This window comes from Callospermophilus lateralis, chromosome 1 (assembly GCF_048772815.1).
Source record: "Callospermophilus lateralis isolate mCalLat2 chromosome 1, mCalLat2.hap1, whole genome shotgun sequence".
In the NCBI taxonomy this organism is placed as follows: domain Eukaryota; kingdom Metazoa; phylum Chordata; class Mammalia; order Rodentia; family Sciuridae; genus Callospermophilus; species Callospermophilus lateralis.
The window spans coordinates 175202658-175225661 of NC_135305.1; the positions used below are offsets into that span (position 1 = coordinate 175202658).

At 42.5% G+C, this 23004-nt stretch overlaps 1 protein-coding gene across 3 annotated transcripts in view; it reads left to right on the forward strand.

Annotated features, from left to right (window-relative positions):
* Positions 1 to 23004, forward strand: part of Cfap20dc (CFAP20 domain containing) — a 133944-nt gene that overhangs the window by 105237 nt on the left and 5703 nt on the right. For all 3 annotated transcript variants that reach the window (XM_076867961.1, XM_076867970.1, XM_076867980.1), the window contains one exon: positions 15644 to 15738. In XM_076867961.1, coding sequence (XP_076724076.1) covers positions 15644 to 15738 — 95 coding nt within the window. The remainder of the gene's footprint in view (positions 1 to 15643; positions 15739 to 23004) is intronic.

Genomic DNA, 23004 nt, shown 5'->3' on the forward strand with positions numbered 1-23004 from the left:
GGTAAAATAAACTTTAGAAACATTATTTCACTTAACACCAGTATATCCAAAATATCATCATTTCACTGGGTAATTGTTGGAAGAACTTTTCCTCCGTCAACTTAGATTCAAGTGATCGGGGGTCTGCGAATTAATTGGCTACAGAAAAATCAACAGAAGTAGCTCATGACATGTGCATTTGGGTGCATTCTGGAAACAGGGGCTCTCCAAACAGCCATGGGAAAGCTTGATATGTCACCTTCATAAGGGAAGGAGCAGAGGTCCTCAGTGCGACAGGATGGGGCCTCCTGATAAGGCCTATTTACACAGTTCCTTGGAATGTCCACACACTGATGGTCAGTTGTCCCCTAGCTGGAGACTTCCCAGGACACCTGAGACAAGGGCAGGTAGCAGCTCAGAAAAGGCTCTGCTTTAGTCAGATAACGGATGCTCAGATAACATTGATTTCTGTATCTGCTGTTTGTTCACAGCTTTCCAATGTAAAGCAGTCTCTACACCATTCTGGTGGTTTGTTGGTCCCTTCACAATTAAGGTTAATATTTATGATGAGTCATTTTACATTTTTAAAATATTAAGTCCTTGAAGTCCCGTGTGTGTTTTACAGTTGCAAGCCATCTCAGCTCGCACTAACCCCAATTCAGGTGCTCAGAAGCTCCTTGTGGCTGAAGGTGACCATGACTGTCATCCCAGGCAATAGAATAAAACATTGAAGAATAGACTCATGACCTTGGGGTAGGAAAAGATTTCTTAATCAAGTCTTAAATTTCAAAGGAAAATATGGATAAATTAGACCATATTAAAATCAGGAAGAAATGCAAGGACACCACTCAACTCAAGGAAGTAAAGAGGTGTATCACAGAATAGAAGGAGATATTTGTATCACAAGAAGGACTCACATCCAGAATACAGAAGGAACCCAAAAGGATAAACAGCCAGGTAACTTAAGAGTCACTTCACAAAAGAATATATTCAAATGGTCAGTAAGCAGATGACAGTGTGCATAGACTCATTAGATGTCACAGAAATGCAAATCAAAAATATAGTGGAATTCCACTACATGCCATTGCAATGGCTAAGATATAAAATATCAATTTTGGTGAGGATGTAGACTAACAACTGCTAGTGCAATTTATGTGACTACTTTGGGAAACTGTTTAGGTGGCATCTATACAAACTAAGCTGACCATATCCTTTTCTCCAACCACTACTCTCCGAGATGCATAACCCATAGATGGCTTCCAAAGTCATGTAAAAACTGTAAGGACCCACCTAAGACCCAGAATTGGAATTAGGATTAGTTGATGTTGTTGGTTTTTTGAGTTTTGTTTTTGTTTTGCTTTGTTTGATACCATCGATTGAACCCAGGGACTCTTAACCACTGAGCCACATCCCCAGCCCTTTTTATTTCATATTTTGAGACAGGGTCTTGATAAATTGCTGAGATTGGCCTCAAACTTGCAATCCTCCTGCCTAAACCTCCCAAGTCATTGGGATTACAGGTGTGCACCACCATGCCCGGTAGTATTAAGATATTTTAAAGTAGGGCCGGGTGCAGTAGCACAAAATATAATCCCAGCAGCTCAGGAGGCTGAGGCAGGAGGATCACGAGTTTAAAGCCAGACTCAGCAAAAGGGAGACCCTAAGCAACTCAGTAAGACCCTGTCTCTAAATAAAATAGGGCTGGGGATGTGGCTCAGTGATCAAGTGCCCCTGAGTTCAATGCCTGGTACCAAAAAAAAAAAAAAAAGATATTTTAAAGTGAAAGCATTTGACCTACAGGAAACACAAAAAGAAATCTTATCCCCACGTCCTTACCTGGCCAAAGAAGAACCTCCTAAAATATCATTGTTATTAATCTCCCCTTTGAGGGGAGGTAACACAGCCTCCATAGCCCCACTCTAGAATCCATCCGTAGAAGGGATGAGTGGCTTGTGTTCTATTTACTCAATGGAATACCACATGCTCTCCAACACATGGATGATTTTCACAAATATAATATTCCAGAAAGAAGCTAGATATCTGAGGAATATGTACTGTAGTATTCCATTCCGATAAGTTCAATCGCAGGCAAACGGATGTGGGGAGAGGAGAGCGTGACCTTAAGGAGGAAGGAAAGTATCTGTCCTGTGACCCAGGTGGTGATTACTGTTCACCTTGGGGACATTCACTGAGCTACATATTTGTGCAGTTTTCTATGTGTTTGTTACACCTCATTCAAAGAGTTTATTAGTGGTAATCATCAGTGAGATTCTTAGTCTGCCGGTTTGCTCTTTCTGATATTGCAAGATTTCTTTGTCTTTCTACCATTCTTACAATTCTTCCTGTAAGCTTTCTGTAGAATGAGGACCATATTTAAGTTGAATAGCAGCTGGAGTAATTCTGTGAATAATAACAATGATGATGGTAGCTTGGTGACTAGGGAGAGTTACTGCCCTCCCTGGCAAGCCCAATTTTGCTTACCAGACTGGTCCAGTGGCTTAGTAGGCTGAGGCAGGAGGATCACGAGTTCAAAGCCAGCCTCAGCAAAATCGTGGTGCTGAGCAACTCAGTAAGACCCTGTCTCTAAATAAAATATAAAAAAAGGGGCTGGGGATGTGGCTCAGTGGTGGAGTGCCTCAACTTCAATCCTCTGTACCAAAAAAAATAATGGTTTAACCAACAAAAGAGTTCTGATTATTTCCTCCCAGAGTTTTAGAAATAGGATTTTACCGTCTATGTGTTTAAAGTCCGTTTATCACCCACATCAGTGTTCTATCACAATATTTTTCATTAACTGAAAAGTTACAATTAACATACCCTGCAACTGCTGGGAAATAAATCTAGTCAACTAAATATCCTGTCAACTTTCCCCCAGTCCTTTATTTTCTTGTGTAGCCAGCCAACACTGGGAAGAAATTAAATTGTCATTCACCTCACAGAGCCTACTTTTTAGCATATCATTTGTTTTATTTGACTACTGAACATAAAAGTATAACCAAACTTTGAAAAGAAAATGGAAATCAGTACATAAATATGGTATCTTATTATTCTGACACACTTAATGATGAAAATGATACCCTGTAGTTATTCTTTACAAAAGCCCAGAAAGCTAAATTAAAGCATTAAATTAAACTCCACCTACTCTTTCTGCAACATTAAGTTCCATCATTTCACAGAAAGGTCTAGATGATTTTATTTTGTATTCTAATTTTAAGGCAATTATCCTCTAGTTAAAGTTCGAAAAGGCGGCAAAGTTTTCTGCTCTTGATTTGCTAATGACTTAAAAGTTACAAAGTCCTTAACTCACAGTCATCTTGTAACTCTTCAAAAAAGTGTTACATAAAGCTGCTTGGGAACAAGTCTTTTTCTTTCTGTAATTTCAAATGACAATAACTACTAGCACTATTACATGTGGTAAATTTTACTGGGACCTGTGTGGCCGGGGGTGGGTTTTGTTTTTTTGGTTTTTGTGTTTTTTTTGTGGGGAGGGGGGTGGTGTCTTAGAGCTTCCTCATGTCACCGCTCATCTCTGCTCTTTAAATGAAAATTATTTTTCCTACATGAACTATCAAGGGGAAGAATTGAAATGGCCATGCTTATAGGGTTCAACGTTAAGAAATTGAATATGAAAAAGCTTTCACTTTATCCTGGCCTGACTTTGAATATTTAGGGGAAATTCTCAATTTGTAGCTGTAGCTAATGGCACGACAATGTCACACTTCTCTGTTTAACATTCAGCTTTGTTAATCAAGAAAACCAATGATTGGCTCTTTGCATGTTGATTAAATTGATTGCAGCTGCAGGCCTTGATAGCACTTTTTTTCCAAGAGTCTCTAATTAATCAGACAATGCTTGATTAGTCCTTTCTGTTTTGAGGAGATAAACTGACTTCCTTGAGAATTTTCACCCCAAAATGATTCTCCTCCAGTGAAAGGTAGAGGGTGAGTCACTGCCTGGTTTTCCGTGAGGCTGAGACCTTTTGTCCTCCAGCAGCTAGAAAAATAAGGAAAAAAGAAAGATCCTTTGAAAAGCAAATTAAAACATAATATTAAGCTTCTTTTCACATAGTCACATGAATACATCTCTGAGATGAAAAAATTCTGTGCTCCCTCCCTCTGAGCAAGCCTGGGTTTCCCCTCCATTGTAAGGCAGATTTCAACTTTCCCATGGTAACCATTCTTTTGTCAAGTTAAATTGTTTCTCCCCCCATCCCACCCCACCCGCTCCCCGGGCAGGGGGACTGGGGATTGAATGCAGGGGTGCTCTATCACTGAGCAACATTCCTAGCTTTTTTTAGTTTTTATTTTGAGAGCAGATCTTGCTAAATGACTGAGGCTGGCCTTGAACCTGTGGTCCTCCTGCCTCAGCCTCCCAAGTCATTGGGATTACAGGTGTGCACCCCTGCACCCGGTTCAAGTTGTGTCATTCACTTGTCAGATTTGGCACCACAGAGTTCAGCTGGGGAACCAGGTTCATGAACATGTCCCTGTGGTTCTGGAGGCTGAGGCAGGAGGATCGCAAGTTCAAAGCCAGCCTCAGCAAAAGCAAGGCACTAAGCAACTTAGTGAGACCCTGTCTCTAAGTAAAATACAAAATAGGGCTGGAGATGTGGCTTAGTGGTCAAGTACTCCTGAGTTTAATACCCTCCCTGCCAAAAAAAAAAAAAAGAAGAAAAGTATTTTTCAGTCTTATCTATAGAATTAGATAAAGCAGTTTTCATTTATGTAAATAAAATCTTGACAATTTCCAGGAACATTACCAAAATTCTCAAAGATCCAGAATGTTCTGCTGTCATTGTTAGAGTTATATTTCCAGTCAGGGGGTGGGGGACTGCTAGGAGCAGCTTAGATGAGCAAATTGACACAGAGAAAAAAAACCCATTTTCTTCTTTCCTCCTCACTGTAAGAGGAACCAATCTAGCATCTATGTCCAGTAAGCATTTACTACCCCAAAAACTTGTTTCAGATATTTTTAAGATGTGTTTCAGAAGTCTTATTGTAGATCTCATCATATTGGAATCTCCTAAAGAGAAAGACTCCCCTCTTTAAAGAAAAAGAGAGTTCCTAAGGCTGGGAGTGTAGCTCAGTGGTGGGGCACATGCCTAGCCAAAAAAAAAAAAAAAATTTCAGGGCAGAAAAAAAAACTTTAGTGCAAAAACAAAATTCACCCAGGGTAAGTTACAGTTTCTTAGACACTCATTAGAATCTTTCTTTAGCAAATATATTTTATATACATATTTTTCTATATAAAAAGGATATTTTTAAATTGTTCTTCAATTCACTTTAAATTTTTACCCAATAGCTCTTGGATCTTTCTGAATTTATACCTATCAACTGACTTACATTTTCCATCAGCTGCTGGAAGTTATTCCATTGTTTGGACATACCATGGTTTATTTATCCAGTTCTCTGAGATCCACATTTAGGTGATCTCCAGTTTTTTCGGTTACTGTAAATAGTGTTGTGATAAATATCCTTGTTCACATATTTGCCTAAGGTTGGGCTAGGAAGTGTGCACAATGAACTTCTAGCAGTAGAATTGCTGCTCAAAGGTCATTTTGATGGATGTCATTGAATTGTTCACTGGCTTATACTTCTGCCCACCGTGTCTGTAGCGGACGGACCCTCTCCCTACTTTACCCTCACCAAGTTTCATCAGCCTTTAGAACGTCTGCTAAGCTGCTAAGTCTCAGTGATGTATAGTTACTTTAATTTACGTTTCTATAGTTACATACAAGGTCAAGCTTTTTTTGTGGTGGGAGGGAGAAATTTCTATTTCTTCTAACTCTGCCCATTCATACCTGAGCCTACTTTTGGGGGACCAGGCCTTATATTTATTTATTCAAGATCCTTACATATCCAACACAGTTTGGTGCACATAGGCACTGAGTAACCATTTAAATTCAACATAATGCATGGGACACATAAAAATGATTTAAAATGTTTATTATTAGAGTATAAAATCCTTGAGGCATCACTAGAATGCTTCCCTTTCAAAGAATAATATAAATGAGATGTCTTCTCAGGAGATTTTTGTACATTATGTAGGGAAGGAAAGACTCCTCTGCTCTCAGGTTCTGTGACTGGAGCCTCTGAATCAAATTGACTAAAAACAGATTATCAGGAGAAAAAAACTGAAGGTCCAAAAAAAAGGGCTAGATCCTCAAGCTTATATACCTTCTTAACAAAGAGAGATAAACAGTGGAGTTACAACAAGACAGAGGGAAATGGGGCTTAGGTTGGAGGCAGCAAATTGTGGGACAGTGATTAGGAAATGTTAGTAAGGTTTGTTTACATAGATTCATCTCAATGTCAAATCCCCATCTCAATGTCAAATCCCCTCCTTTTTCAGGAGATATACATGCCCTATTTCTAGGAAGGAAGAGGGAGTTTAGATAGCCCTTCCTGAGTCTACTGTACCTCATTTGCCTTCAGCTCAAAGTGATCAGTATGCTAAAGTGATGTATTTGGAGATGGCATATTCTGTTCCCCTTGAATTACAACCTTATTTTGACATAATGGGAAACAGATATTGTCAAGGGGAAGGTTCTGTATTTCTTGTATATATTTCCATACACCTCTGTACTAAATTTCCAAAATAAAACCACCATGCCTTGCCTATAACACAGCAACAAGCTCCTAACTAATCTTCAGGGCCCCTCAATTCCCCACCAATCCATTCTGCACCCACTTGCCACTGTGATCTTTGTAAAATGCAAGTCCACTATTGGTCTAGCTTAAAATCAATAGATCCCCAGGGCCTTCAGCACTCCTTGGTTTTCCTTCCAAGCATCCTGCTTTCTTCAGCAACTGACTACAGTCTCATCATTTTGTGCTGCTAGGAGTACCCCAAGCTCCCTCACAGCTTCTACTATAGTGCATGCTGTTCTTTCTAGAATATTCTTCCATCTATTCTCTCATTGCCTCATTCTCATCCTTCAGTAATAACCCTTTCATGACTTTCCTTCCCAAACTGTTCTCCCCAAGGTTCCTTGGGCTCACCTTTAACCCATGATTCTCTCTCTATCCTTTCTAGTAAATTGGGACATTGTCTTACTCCTTTGTACCCAGCATAAACTTTGCAACACTACAGGAGCTCAATAAACATTTATTCAGTGTGGAATCATAAAATAGTGAAGCTGTTAACAGAATAGAGAGAGAAGAAGTAGTCAGACTTCTGTGTTGTCAGCTAGCTAGGCTGAGACTAGTTATGTGTTGCATTTGAACTTGACACCTGATGCCTGGATTTGTACCTCCAGGATTGAACAATCTGTCATAGCTACCGGGGCAACATCTAGAAAAAAGTCCTAAAGTGCCACGACATTAATTTTTTCTTAACCTGAGGGGAAATACTGCCAAGCCAGGAAGACATTCAGTTCTAGAGAGAATGTACAAACTATATTTAAATGAGTATAAAGAAGTTAATGCTTTTGAGATTTCTTGGAGCACTGAGCACTTGGCAGGAGAGGGATCATCTCCATTTTATGGATTTCCTGACAAAAGATATGAGCAGGAGAGGTGCTTTTTAGAAGCCAAATGAAGAAAGAAAAATTATTTCCCATCTGTATGCGTGCTTGCTACCTGTCTCTATTTAGAGCCTGGATTGAGGTGAGAGGAAAATACAGTATTTGTTTATGCTTTGCCTTTGCTTTTGAAAGAGATGGGATCCTACTCCAGATGTCTCTGTAATGTAATCATCCCCTGGGGAGCACTTTGGGGAGTGGGAGGAGGAGAAATGTCTGGCAAACACAATGCTCACCTCATCCTCAGCTAGTTTGCCATTTCAAAGTTCTGTGATTCCTCCCATCGCTCTCTTCTGACCTGAACCCTACAAGGTCTTCCTCAGAGAACTCCTGGGTTTTCAGTGTTTTTGCTCCCATTTGAATGCCTTAGCCCTGGCCTTCCTATGAATATCCATCCATTTGTTCATTCATTCATTCATTCATTCATTGAGAATCTAGTGTTTGTGAAGAAGATTGACAGGACGGACGGCCTTCCCTATGGAGCCTAGAGTCGCTGAGGATGGGGGTAGACATGACTCAGTCCCTCAGCCGGGAGGATGATTACACAGTGAGATGTCCTTTTGGAAGTCACCAGGGAATCTGTCCAGACATCTTCTCCCCGCCCCTTTGGATCCACCCTCCTCCTTCTCCATCCTTCTCCCAGAGGGGCTGATGGACATGAATATGTCAACCACTCCCTTGCCCTTGGGCTCCTGATGGGGCTCAGTCATTGGAAACGAGAGGGCAGAGATGCCCAGGGCACCCTTCCCCAGCTCCCCGCCCCTGTGGGACCAGCTCAGTCTCACTGAAAATGCAGGTCCATGGCCACAGCTCCCTCCCAGGAGGCCCCCTCTCCGTGCCTTTTGCTGTCTGGGTTTTGGGGTTCCTTCCTTATTCTTTAAGGTAAGGCTTAGGAGTGACATCGGTTCTGGAGTTACGCCCTGTCCCTTTGGTTCCCCTATACCTGCCCTCATGTCTGTAAGGAGTCCTGTCTTAAATTTGCCTCAAATCATCCTGATTTGAATACGCCAGGCGTTTCCTGATGTCAAGTGACAGAGAACTTGTGGTAGATTTAGGACATGAGGGAGATGCCTTTGAAGTGGAATTTGAGCAGAAAGCTGAAGACCACAGGACAGAGGAAACTAGACCCCTGTGAAAAGGGGGCCAAGGTTGTGTCTCTCTCTGAAGCTTGAGGGCCGTATGTTAGTGACAGAGAAAGGGGCAGAAACCCAGCGGGCAGAGATGGAGGAACAAGGCTTTAAGTCAATGTAGTGATTTAGGATTTGATCCTAAAATTGTAAGCGGATTTTGAAAATCTCACTCTGGATTGAATTACAGGGAGTCCAGAATGGGGAGAAACCAAGGAAGAGATGCTGGAAGAATAGACAAAGATGGTGGGTTTGGAGATAATGCCGGCATAGTCAAGAGCTCAGGCTAAGGCTTAGGAATGGATACCTAAATATTTCTAGCACATCTTCACATAGAGAAACTCCCAAGACCTCAGAGTCCTTGTGCTACACTGAACCCCTGCATCGTCCACATTGTCCCAGTTTCCCTGTTCATTCAGTGGGGTCTAAGAGTCCAGATTTCAAGTACCCCATTCTGTCTTCAAACTGGCTTCCTTCATGTGACAGGAAGTGTGATCAGGAGCCACAGATTCTGAGTTCCACTTCTTTTGGCCTTCATCTTCATTGTAGGGCTGTCTTCTTTTCAGATCTAGTTTGAGAAAGTCCTGGGAAGGATAATGATTGGCCAAGGTTAGGTGAGGTGTCCACCTCTGGACTAATGAACTGATGGGCAGGAATTTTCCTAAGAATCTTGAGAATTTTCTACTTTGAAGTTCCTTCCTAAGGTCAGGGGTCATCACACCCAGCCCAGTGCCTGTTTTGGTGAATGAAGTTTCTTGGGAACCCAGCCATGTCCATTCATAAATTTGTTTATGGCTATTTCTCACTACTACAGTGAAGTTGAATAATTGCAACAGAGCTTGTTGCTCATGAGGCCTAATACACACACTTAACAGATGTCTGATGCTTTGTAGAAAAACTTGACAGGTCATGGATCACACTACTTGACACATATGATGTTCCAGGGTGCACAAGTTCTTCCTCTGGGATTTAGAAGTCCATGGATTGGCTTCAGACACTCCCTGACCTCCTGAAATTGGAAGTAAATGAGCATTTTCTTAGGGAAAAGTTTTCACCAGCTTTTTAAAAGATTTGGGGCACCATGGCACACACCTGTAATCCCAGCTGCTGGGGAGGCTGAAATAGGAATTCAAAGCCAGTCACAGCAACTTAGTGAGGCCCTTAGCAACTCAGCAAAACCCTGTTTCTAAATAAAATATAAAAAGGGCTGGGGATGTGGCTCAGTGGTTAAATGTCCCTGAGTTCAGTCCCTGGTACCCATACACACAAAAAAAGATTCTGTGACTTTTCCCCACAAGTGAGTTTTTGTTGTTGTTTTTCTCTGTTTGTTTGTTTGTTTTGAGATAGGGTCTCACTAAGTTGCCAAGGCTGGTCTTGAACTTGTAGTTCTGCCTTAGGCTGCGGAGTAGCTGGGATTACAAACGCACCACCTTGCCTGGATGAATTAGTGTCATTGAGTGTTGGATAAACATTACTGCAAATTGCAAAATTTCTAACAAAAGATCCTCTGTGAAAAGTACTTCACTGGGCCAGTTCGTCTGACCCACAGCTTTATGAGAGCAGGTGGCGCAAGACTGTAAATGAGAGCGATATAACAGTTATTGTCATGTTTTACATGTCTGAAATAAGTGCTTCCCCAAATAAACATTTAAATGTTCACAAGATCGTAGGTAGCTGCGTCGCAAGGGAAGTCCATCAGGGCAGACGGTGGCCAGCGAATACAGCCCAGGGCCTATTGTTCTGTTGTTATTTTCTGTTGGCTCAAGTGTTCCATCAGACCATGACTCTTTGAGGACAGGAACCAAAAATAATTGCTCTCACAATCCCCAGGGCCTGACACACAGGAGTTCAGCAAATGGTTACCATATATATAAGAAGGGATGGTTGAGCTACTTGCTGAGGTGTAGTGTTTTGTATCCATGCCTACGTGTGTGTTTATAGGGAACACGTTAATAAAAGAAATGCATGTAAAAATGGTCTAAAAATTTAGACGAAGGCACTAGAGCCATAATCTCGTTTAGCTGAGGATGCTCTCTTCCCTCTTAAAAATATCCCGTCCAGCTCCCTCAGTTCATGTTCACTGTCTGCATGCAAATTGAATGGAAATCATGTGGTATTCCTTTTGGGCTAAGATGTTAATATTAGATCAAGTCTGGCTGTTGTGAAAATTCACAAGATGGTTTTAATTCTTCATTGCACTGGGTTTCTGTATGTGGTATTTAAAACAAATCCATTGACTTGATTCTCAAAGGACACCCCTCTTCTGGTGAGAGTCCTCAGGCTGCACAGGTGTGCCTGGGAGCTGTCTCTCCAGTTTCCAGTCAGGTCTGCCTGGGTTCTCAAGAGCTAGGAGGAAGAGGAAGCTCTGGCGCATGTTCAGAGGGCAGGCCTGACTGAAAAGAATGTTTATCCATCAAAGGAGCAAAGGCCGGTCAGTGACAGGATGGAGTCGGTCCAAGGCATGAAGGGATTATGGTCACAGCTGAGGAAATCAGAGTATCAGCTCCAAAGGGCGAGGGCCCTGCAAAAATGGCAAAACGCACAGCAAGAGCACATTCTGGAAGGAATACAGGTAGCTGGGGAACAAAAGCTAAGGAAGTGGCTCTGAACTAAAACTAGGACAGGCACATACATTGTGATGAAACCTAAGCCGGAACTCCCCAGTCATTGGAAAGGAATGGAGGTTCAGTGGAGCTGATCGAGGGTCAGGACCAGGGGTTAGCATTAAACAATACATGAGGAAGTATAAAGTCATAAGATGCAGGTGCTAGACCATGAACTGCTTATTAACAAGCCACCACAAATGGATGCTTTTGGAAAAAAAATGCAATTGCTAAGCATATGGAAAGTAATATCAAAAATTGCCACCAGGGTAGGAAAATGGTATAAGCTGGAATTGACCTTAAAGATAAAACTTCCAAGTATACAAATATAGATATGCTCAAGGTTATTCCATGCAGTGTTAATGACAGTAATTGAAAAGTCTTGAAAACATGTCCAAACATAAGAGAGTGGTGAAATATATGATGGTACATCCATTTGCTGGAATATTAGGCAGCTGTAAAAAAGAATGAAGACGCTTTCTGTGCAATGGTATGAAGTTATTTCCAGGACATATTGTAAGCTGAAACAACAAAAGTCTAAAGAGAATCACTGTGGTATGCTATCTGTTGAAAAAGAAAAGTGGGAACTTTTAAAAATAGGCATCATATCTGCTTCTTTATTGCAAAATAAAACAGAGAAAGGCAATACCAGGAGAAATGAAGAGCAGACCTACAGAAGGACAGGTGGGATGGGTAGAAGTGATGAGGAGATGGGAATCAGCAAGGAGTTCTGGGACCATCGAACTCTCATCTGAACACACCTTCCTGGGTAGTTTTGCCTCCTGAATTGTTCATGTTTTACATATAGCAATTTTAAAATAATAGAAATCAGTAAAAATGGAGGAAAAAACCTAAAGTGTAATAAAAACAGAAGCAGACAGCTGTGTTTCAACTGGATATAAGCATACTAAGGAAAGAGGGGGGAAAGAGAAGCTACCCCAGTAAATTTTGAAAATAGTATTTTGACTAAAGGAAAAAAACTGTAAACAAACAGAGAAATCTAAAGGGAAGGTTTGAAGTAGGATTCGGTTTGTTTGCTTTATTTTTATATTATTGTTTTGCTGCTTAGCAATTCTGAAACGACTCCTGAGTGTGTTCTATAATGCAGAAAATAAGTAAATGCATTGATGGGAGCTAAGCTCCTTGCTGTCAGAAAGGAGTTAAAAATATGGAGAACAGAAGGATGAATGTGTGAATGAAGAATATGGGGAAAGGAGAGAGAATGAGTGTGTGTGTCGGATTAGTACTGGAGGACTCAAGATGAGCACGTGGTCACATAGAGGAGGCCACTGAGCTTGTTCTGCAGAAGATCAGATAAAAAGTTCTCAACCCTCTTGCAGTAGCACCAAAGCAGCCACTAGACACTACAGAAGCAAACAGTCCCAGCAGTGTTCCTATAAAACATGGTCTAGACACACTAAAATACAAATTTTATAGAATGTGTCCTAAAACATTGCATTATTTTTTTTTTTATCATTTAAAAATGGAAAAACCATTCTTAGTTTCCAGACGATACAAAAACAGGCAGCAGACCAGTCTTGGCCAATGGACTGCAGTTCCTGACCCGTTGATTGATAGCAAACATGATAAATTGTGTAAGGTGGGGAATCTGGATACAGAGGCTATACAAGAGTTCTTTATAGTCCTCTTGCGACTTTGCTATAAATCTGACATTATTTTTTTAAATCACAAAAAGAACCCCATACCATCCACAGCAACTGCTGAGAAGGAAATCATTTGCTTAAGGAGCAAACACCTTCCTTTATATGAGCACCCCCACCCCCACCTACCTCTCCCCCACTCTGTGGACCACGAGGAGGAGCTCCCAATGCTGCTGTGGAGGGGTCCTGTCTGCAGCGGGGCTGTCACCAGATGACAGCATTATTTTCCCCTGTTCATCCCTGTTCTCTGTCACTCTTGGTGAGTGATGAGGTCACTGGGCTGGTATTTTATATATGACCTTGTGATTTTCTATAATCAAGAATTTTTTGGTCTGCTATAATTAAAATGAACTGAATAAAAGGTGCTTATCAGAAACTGACCCATTAGCTTGAAGTCTATGACAAATCCATTCTGACTTCCTTAATGCATCATTAGAAATCAGTTACATAGCATGGTCACCTCACTCATTCCACCAGCCATGATCTAGTGACAGCTATGAACAGTGACAGAAATCTCGTAAAATACTATGAGTAGGAGCTGAGTGAATTTTATATTAGAAACGCCTTTTATTCTAGAAGTGTGAGCATCCACTTTGTATCCCCGTGACCATTATGCCCCCAACAAGAACAACTTCAGGAGGAGAGGGTTATTTGGACCCACAGTTTCAAGCTCTGGGTCTCAGGTGAGCAAGAGCATCATGGCAGAAGGACCTGGCAGAGGAAAGCTCTCAGCCAGGAAGCTGAGAGAGAGCTTGGGTGCCAGAAGCCAGGGATAATATAATCCCCCAGGATAACACTAATCCCCCAGTGTGTGCTGTTGGGACACCCCCAGGGACTCACCGCCTCCAGCCATGCCCTACTTGGCTACAGTCACCACGGTGGAGCAATCTCCCGATTAGGTCATGACTCTCATAACCCAATCATTTCACCTCTGAACATCCCTGCACTGTCTCACACATGAGCTTTCCAGGGACACCTCATACCCAAACCATAAGAACTTGTAAGGAAACCTCTCTTGTATAAGCTGGCCATCATTCCACTCATGCTTTACTGGTTTAATTTCAACAAAACCAAATTCCCACCTTGGCTTATCATTGCAGGTAACCACACCCCGCTCTTCACTGGGAACAGAGATGCTGGTGGCCTCGCTGAAATTCTGATGCAAATCGATGGCAAATGTTTTTCATCCATTTTTTTTCCATTTAATTCTAAAACAAACTCTGAAGTACTATCATTGTCTCCTTTACACAGATGAGGCTTAGCAATATCAAATGACTCGACCCAGTTTTCACTTGATTGGAACTGGCCTTGGGAGCCAGTGCTCTTAGCTGTTGGTTAGGACAATAAGAAATACAGAAATTCAGAAAGGAGTCGCTGAGTCATGCAGACGTGCTTCTGTTGAGAAGGAAAGGGTAAACAGTGCACAGAGCTGGTCCCAAGGCCAGAGCTAGAATTCACAGTGGAAAGGCCTTCACATCCACTGACCCGCTGACCTGCTGACCCACCTACAGAGCTCAGGAGCAAGTGGGGAAGTGAGGAGGCTTGAAGTCCAAGCACATAGGACTCATGCCTTCTGGATATCACCATCTTCAGTTATACCTACCCAGGTGTCTACACCCGGTGGTAGGGAAGGAAGGAGGAAGGCAAGAGCCTGGGAAATGAAGTCGGAAGTTTGAGCAAAGGGACAGGGGATGCGGGAGGGCCTGCAGGAGTGGTTTTGTCCCATTCATAAGGAGAGACTGAAAAGCAGCCACTCAGGCTAACTGCCTTCTCCCCTTCTGTTGCCACCTGCTGCTCTAAAGCCCTGAGTGGATGCATACTAATCCCTGGGTCCTGGTGGCTCCATGACCACTCCAAGACAAGCTTCTGTTTTGAATGACATGGAGACAGTTGTCACTATAACACATGGCATGTGATTCTATCAAGCTTTCTTACACTGCTGCATTTCTTCCTTTTTTTTTTTTTTCTTTTGGTACCAGGGATTGAACCCAGGGGTGCCTAACCCTTGAGCCACATCCCCAGCCCTTTTTATATTTTATTTAGAGACAGAGTCTCACTGAGTTGCTTAGCAGCTAGCAAAGTTGCTGAGGCTGGCTTTGAACTTGTGATCCTCCTGCCTCAGCCTCCTGAGCCACTGGGATTACAGGCATGCACCACAGCACCCAGTACCCTATTGTATTTCTTCTAAATTATTAAAATAAATTTTGGGGGGCTACTGGAGATTAAACCCAGGGGCATTTAACCACTGAGCCACATCCACAGCCTTTTTATTTTTTTTATTTTAAGACAGGGTCTCACTAAGCTGCTTAGGGTCGCCCTAAGTCACCGAGGCTGCACTTGAACTTTGGATCCTCCTGCCTCAGCCTCCCAGCCACTGAAATTACAGGCATATACCACCAGTAATTTTCTAATGTGAGGGGAAAAAAAGTGCTACAGTTTAATAGCAATAATAATAAACTTTTGAGATGACTAGTCATCCTTTAATTCAATTATTTATTGAACAGTTGATCAGTAAAGTAAAATTGACTCCATATTAACCAATATACAAAGCTGAATATTAATATCTGGACACCTTGTCTTTTGGATATAAAAGGATGGGAGGAAAAATGTCTCTTTGTGGAAGCCCCAGGGAATTGGAAATCCAGGAGAAAAATAAAATTCATGTAGAATTTTGTCACCATAATGCAAGGCATGTGATTTTATCACACAGAATTCTGGACGTGTTTTTCATTCACTTTCCTTTCTTTTTAGGGACTGGTTAAACATGCTGAGCCCACCGATTGTTCCTCCCAGTCAACAGCCGACCGAGCCGCATCCAGACTCCTCTGGAAGCTTCAGTGCTGAAGGTGGGAATATGAAAAACACTATGCATAAAAAAATAAAAATTATGTATTACGAATAGAGAAAGTCTGTCACTTTGAGATGCCACTGTTTTCGTTAAGTGCTGTTTGTTATGCTCACACACTGAAAATGAGGTGATGCTGTTCCTAATTTTTTTTAGGATTGTGATTTCTAAATATATATATTTAGTTGTAGATGGATACAATATCTTTCTTTATTTTACGTGATGCTGAGACTTGAACCCAGTGCCTCACACATGCTAGGCAAGCACTCTGCCACTGAGCTACAGCCCCAGCCCAGATTTTTTAATAACTAAACAGAATAGAGAGAGAAGTTGTCCCTGTCCTTCTAAAGGTTAATCCCAGGGAAAAATCCAGTTTAGGGCTTAAGAGCATGATTTGGTATCAAACTGACCATCTGAATCTCACTTCTGCCAATTCTCACTGCGTGATCTTTATGAATGTCAGTCACCACATCTGTGAAATAATCCTAATAATGGTACCACCTGGTGCTCTCCTGTGACACTTCAATGAGTAACCATATGTGAAGCACTTAAAATGGTTCCTACCAAATACTTCCTGGCGTTATTATTACAAAGCACTCTCAGAACTCTGATATCACTGAGATACAGTCACGGGCTGCATCCTAAAGTTTTACTGGACCACATGTACCATAGTGGTCCCTGTGATTATAATGGAGCTGAAAAACTCCTATGGCCTAGTGTCCTGTCATCTCGGGCCACCACACCATCACAACACAACACGTCGCTTATGTGTTTGTGGTAATGCAGCTGTGCTGCCAGTCATATAAAAGCATAGCACACATAATTATGCACAATAAGTAATACTTGATGATAATAAATGACCATGGTATTGGTTTAAGTATTTACACTTTATACTTGCTTTGGTATTTTAGAATATACTCCTTCTACTTAAAAAGAGGTACTTAAAAAGAATAGTTTTCTGTAAAATAGTAGGCCACCTTGCACTATTCGCAGACTCATACATCCCCGTGTACTGTGTCTCTTGATTGCACCAAGAGGCCACAGGGAGTGATTGACCTAGACCAACTAGGTCCACCTTAGGCACACACTGTGACATTCTCACAAGGACAAAACCGCCCAACCCTGCAGTTTCTCAAAACAGGTCCCATCATTAACACATACCTGTCCATGTTTTCATTAATACAAAAATTCAGCCTTTTTACTAAAGCAAAACCTGTCCCCTAGCTAGGCTAGACATTAATCATATAAAAACTGGAATGAAGCAGGAAAGAAAGTTTGTGTGCTGTTCCCTCTGTTGGCAAGAATCACGGAGAGGACGGGCTACTTTGTGGCTAGAACCAGCGAACTTGATTGTCAGGACTGTCGCGGGGAGGAACCCAAAAGGATCTTTGGTTAAAAAAAAAAAAAAAAAAAAAAAACAGAGGGGTTGCAATAGGAGAGGTGGGAGTGATCTCAAGTGACAGATAACCTCCGAGCGGGACTCTGAGACACTTTTCTGGGTTGAATTTTGAAGATGAAAGCACTGTATCTGAAGTTGCCAAAAAATGGAAGTGAAACCAATATAAATTGCTCTGACAAAAGCACTGGGTTTTGGGGGGTTTTTTCTTTTCTTTTTTTTCCTAACGGCCCCGGGGAGAAAGTTGGAGCATTCCATTTTTCTTCAGGTGTGGGGAATTCAGAGTGAGAGCTTATACATCTGAGTTGTACGTTCTGGCCGCCCAAGGGATGGAGATGTCTCTGTGATTTACTATCTGAAATAGATTTGGCCCCTCAAATTGGGAATCTTTTTAGAGGTGTACATTTATAATTACTTATGACAGAAAAATAGAATCTTGGCTGTCAGGAAGAGACCTTGCTGAGAGGGAACAAATAATATGTTATGTTAAGTGTCCTAAATAAGCCACAGGAACCGAGAGCGTGGTCCTTGAGCAAAGACACCCAAGATATATGTTAGTGATAAGTGGCTGGAAGGGTGTCTTAAAGTCACCATCGCAGAGCTGGGTTCTGACAGCAGGAGCTCCGTTATGCTGAAGGCAAACAGAAGTTCCACTGAGAGCAAATTAACAAATTCAGAGGATCGACGAAATGTGCTGGCCAGAGTGACCCAGATCTGGCACCCTTTCTGCCCATCACCTTGGCTCTCATCAGCTGTCCCCTCTTCTCATGTGCTCCAGTGGTTTGTAGTTAATTAATGCCATCACAAACCCCTGTTCCCTAACTGCTCACCCTCCCCTTTTCTGATATGCTTGCATGGTTTATAGTTAATTAATACCATCAAAAACCATCTCCCATTTGGTACGGGGTCATGGTGTGGTTTTGCACAGCCTAGCACGGTCAATACTGAGCAATGCGTGAAGAGAGGGTTCCTTCTGTTCCTGTAGAGTGTTTGTCAAAGAAAAATAATGGGCTCAAGTTTCTAGTTCATATCATGAGAAGAGGAAGTGAGGCGTGGCTGTGGGCATTCTGGGACTCTTCTTGGGTTTCTATTGCATAGTGCCATTTATTTGACACTTGCTGTATACCAGAGGCTGTGCTCAGTTGTTACTTTCAGCCCTAATAATACCATCATGGGGCATATACCCTGTAAATGTGTGTGTTGCAATTGGGGAAACGGAGACACACAGTTCTTAAACAATTTTCCCAAGGTCACACAACTGCTAAGAGGTAGGATTTGAACCCAAAGCCTAGCCGCTATTTTTTTTATATGCTTTGGGTTCTCAGCCAGGTAAATTGATTACCTGCTCAAAAGAACAATAGATAAAGCCAAGAAATGGAAAAATTTTTTTCTATTGAGAATTTCTAATCTTTAAGAAAACCAAATCAATATCTCAAGGGCTTAGTAGCTAGGTTCTTTTTTTTCCCCATGTTTTTATTCATTCTTTTTAGATATACATGAAAGTAAGAGTATATTTTGACATATTTCTGCAAACATGGTGTATATCTTGTTCTAATTAGGATCCCATTCTTGTGATTGTACATGATGTGGGGTTTCCCGGGTCGTGTGTTCATATATGAATATAGGAAAGTTCTGTCCCATTCACTCCACTGTCTTTCCTGTTCCCATCCCCCTCCCTTCCCTTCATTTCCCTTTGTCTCATCCAATGAATTTCTATTCTCCCACCCCCCCCCCTTGTGAGTCAGCATACACATATCAAAGAGAGCATCTGGCCTTTGGTTTGGGGGATTGGCTTATTTCAATTACATGAGTGTGTCCAGTTCCATACATTAACCAGCCAGTGGCCTCATTTCATTCTTCTTGATGGCTGAGTAAAGAAGCTAGGTTCTTAAAGCCAGAGAGAGAGAGACCCCTCAGGTCACAGTTTCAGCCCTGGACCTGCCTGCTCTCCCACCCATGCCTGTTAGAAGTGGCAGGTAGCCCCCAGTTGACCAGACTGAGGGTGAGGGCAGCCCAGTGAAGCACAAGATGGACCGACCCTGGAAGTGCCTGGCCACAGTCTTAAGTCGGTGGGACTCCCCCCTTCTGTGGCCTCTCCTTCCCCTCCTAACACATCCTTCAGGGCCTTTTTGTCTTTTGCAAATCTTGATTTACTTATTGTCTTTCTTCCTAAGTAGCCTAAAAATGTTCAAGAGCAGAGACTTTGTCTTTTGCTCCTTCCTGGATCCCAAGTCCCTTTGCCATTTCTGGCATATATTAGATTCTGTAAATTCTCATTAGAAAAAAGACAAGAAGGGAGGGAGGGAGGGCAGGAAGGTGAGAAATGGACTTCCACTGGTCATTTCCTACAACAACCATAAAAAAATACATTAAAAAGAGGACAATTCATTGAAATCTGACCTTCAGTTTTCTCCCTAATTTTGGTTTTTTGGTATAATTGGGATATTTCTGAATTTCAAACATGAAAGTGTTGAACTTAAACCCATACATTTTAGCAATTAAAAAGTTATAGATCGCCTTAGGCAGTGGCTCTTAAACTTTAGTTTTAAGCGGTGAACACTTATTTCAAATGAGAGCTCATGTGGTTTCCCAAAAGGCAGAAGAGGCTAAAAGCAGAGCTGCTTTGGCTGAATGGGGAGAGTCAGGCTCTCAGGATTCTGCCCTGGGCCTCTGGTGAACAGGGGTGCTGGGCCTCCTCAGTTTGCCGAGGAGGTAAATAACTTGCCCACAGTCGAATGTCCCATCAGAGCCCCAGCTAGGATTGGGTCCCAGACTCCTCCACATCCATGTCTTTCTGTGAAACATTTTGTTGGCTTGTGAGTATGATCTGTGCTGGTTCCCAGGGAAGGCAGGTGGGCCATTCAGACTTGGGGGATAAAGATAACAGCTCACCTGTATTCCATCTTCCCACGTTCTGGGCACTCGGATAGCCTTCCGAGGGTGTTGTTACCCCATCTTCCACCTTCCACATAGTTCCCTGGGACCAAGATCCTCGAGGTGACACGCTGGACCACCACACCTCCATCAGAGACGGGAGGCCAACCTGCAGTGTGACTGCCTGCCTTCTAACAGCAGGGAAAGACGGCCGACTGTCTGGAATTCTAGAAAACACACCCAGTCCATGCAAAAAGAAGTGCATGAGTTACATCTCGACCCCGAGGCTCCTGTGCCTACTTTATTCAGTGAGAGTTTGTGTCACAGCCAATTTCTGCCCAGCCAGAATGTCTCAAGTGTGTAAATGCCACCTTCAAGTGGGCCGAGCGACCAGCAGGAACAGCGCTGCTCTGTGATCCCTGCCACCCGACTGGATGGGGAACAGTTGGCGCCTCGCAGTTCCTCCTGGGCTGTAATGTACTTGCTGAATACCAATTACCAGGAGCACCGGTGCCCTCCACGCTTACTGAAAATGTGTTTTCTGGGAGCTCATGTGAAATATAAAAATAGGAAGTTAAGATTTCAGAACTTACTCAAGAAAACCTCCAAACTGACCTTTTGAAAATGAACCATACTTGGCTCGAAGAATAGTTGTCAATTTGTTTTTGACATTTGTTCCTTTACAGATATGACCCTTCAATTATTCATGCCCACCAGCTCCAAATGGAATAATAACGACCTCTCTCTCCCACCTGAAGACCTCACGGCTCACGCAGACTTCGAGTTAAGAAAGGAATTCCGAAGGGTTTCGGGAGTTGCCCGTCTCCTCTGAATAGCAGTCTCGTGCCTTTTCAATGGTAGAGCCACAGAGGAGATGAATCTCCCACAGGAAAGAAACAGAGACAGCAGATGCCTGGTTTTTAGATGTACTATCGAAATTGCCAGAACAAAAACTGGACTGGAGATGTAGCTTAGGGGCAGAGCACATGTCTAGCATGTACAGGGACTTGGATTTGATGGCCCAGCACTGCCAAAAAAAAAAAAAAAAAAAATGATAAAAGTCTCATGACTCCTCACAGCTCGCCAGGGCTGCCTGCTCCACTCTAGCAGAGGACTCCTTCCACAGACCTCCTGTTTACTGCCACACAATTACTTGACATTTACATAATACTCCGAGTCTAAACATTATGCTTCGTTGAACATATGTGGCATCCCCAGTGCCTAATGTAGCATCCAGGACATAGCAAACACTCCGTCAATATTTGATGAGTGAGCCAGGCGTGGTGGTGCTCGCCTTTAATCCCAGCAGCTCAGAAGGCTGAGGCAGGAAGATTGAGAGTTCAAAGCCAGCCTCAGCGACTCAGTGAGGCCCTGAGCAACTTAGCAAGACCCTGTCTCTAAATTAAATATAAAAAAGGGCTGAGGATGTAGCTCAGTGGTTAAATGCTCCTGGGTTCCATGCCTGGTACCAAAGAGAAAAAAAAAAAAATGATACATGAACAAGTGAGTCTGTGGGCCACAGGAAACCTGAGGATGATTTGAGCTACTCTTTGGATCTTTTTTTATACCTTGAAGATTTATTGAAGATGCAAAGTAGATCTTCCTCAAAAAGAGCAATATGGGTGATATAAAAAATAACGAGAGACGTTATTGAGAATAAAGCATCCTAGGTGCCAGCACCTGTCTTCCCCCAGCACTGGCAGGCGTGGGGTGGTGTCATGTCCCCAGTTTGTAGTGAGATGGTGGAGCAAGCCTGGGTCACAGATCCACCAAATATGGAGCAGGACACTGCCACAGCCTGTCTGACCAGAGCCTCTGGACCCTTAACCCCCTGTCTTCTGTCCTACCATAGAATTCCCAGTTAAATGGATAAGAACCACACAACTGGAATGTCCACTGTGACTTGTTACATCTAGAAAGTTCACTTTTCTTGGAGCTTTCTGGATTAAATATTTGCCTCTTAAGTGGCCATCAGGTCCAGGGCTGTCTTCTCCTTGGGGAGTGATAAGTCAACACTCGCCTCACGTCTCAGATGCCCTCTTCTCTCTTCTAGAACCTCTCCCACCTACATATCCACCCCGCTCCACCCGGCAACATGCGACCCAGAAGGGGTCCTGGTCCAGGATGCGGGCTCAGCCTCTCTCACTGGAACTGGGGTGCATTTCCTCATAGCTCCATGGCAACACCTTGCCCCCAATCAGGCTTTTAGGAGGGACCACGCCCCCAATAAGCCACTTCCTCCAGCCACACCTACCTGCCTTCAGTTACCACTTAATCCCATCGGGTGATTAATTCACTGATTAGGTTAAGGCTTTCCTGACCCAAACATTTCTCCTCTGGACCTTCTTGCATTGTCTAACATGTGAGCTTTTGGGGAACACCTCACATCCAAACCGTAACCCCTAGAGAGATTGAAATTACAATAACCCCTAATTAATCAACTAAATTGTTCAACCTGGCCCTTAATTGATATCGTCCGTATAAGAGGCACTAGCTTTTACAAAAGGTAACTATTTCCCAAATGACACCTGAACAGTAATCACAGGATGTTACTGGAGTTCCAACAAAACCAAATAGCTTTCTAATAGAAGAAAATGTCTTTACAATATTTCTATTCCTCTGTTGGTCATTTGTCTTTCTCCTACTCAAAGGCGCACGTTTGCTGAAGAACACAATTCATCAGAACTCACAGTGGACGTCCAGGATTTCAGTGCAAGTTCATTTCACCGTACTATGAGTGATGTCAGGGGGAGCATTTGCAGGTGTCTCCGCACTCAGCAAAATCTTATCTCAAGTGTCATTGTTATTGATCTTCAGGGCTGACCCATCCTCATGGTGAACCCTCCCTCACTGCTGAACTGTTTAAACAATAGTGTATTAGTATGCACATCAAAATGCCGTCAATCAGTTCTGGAGATCTATAGGAGAGAAAAATGCATCAACTATTTTTTTTTTTTTAATTCTAGATGGCAGCATCAGAAAGTCGAAAAATCAAGT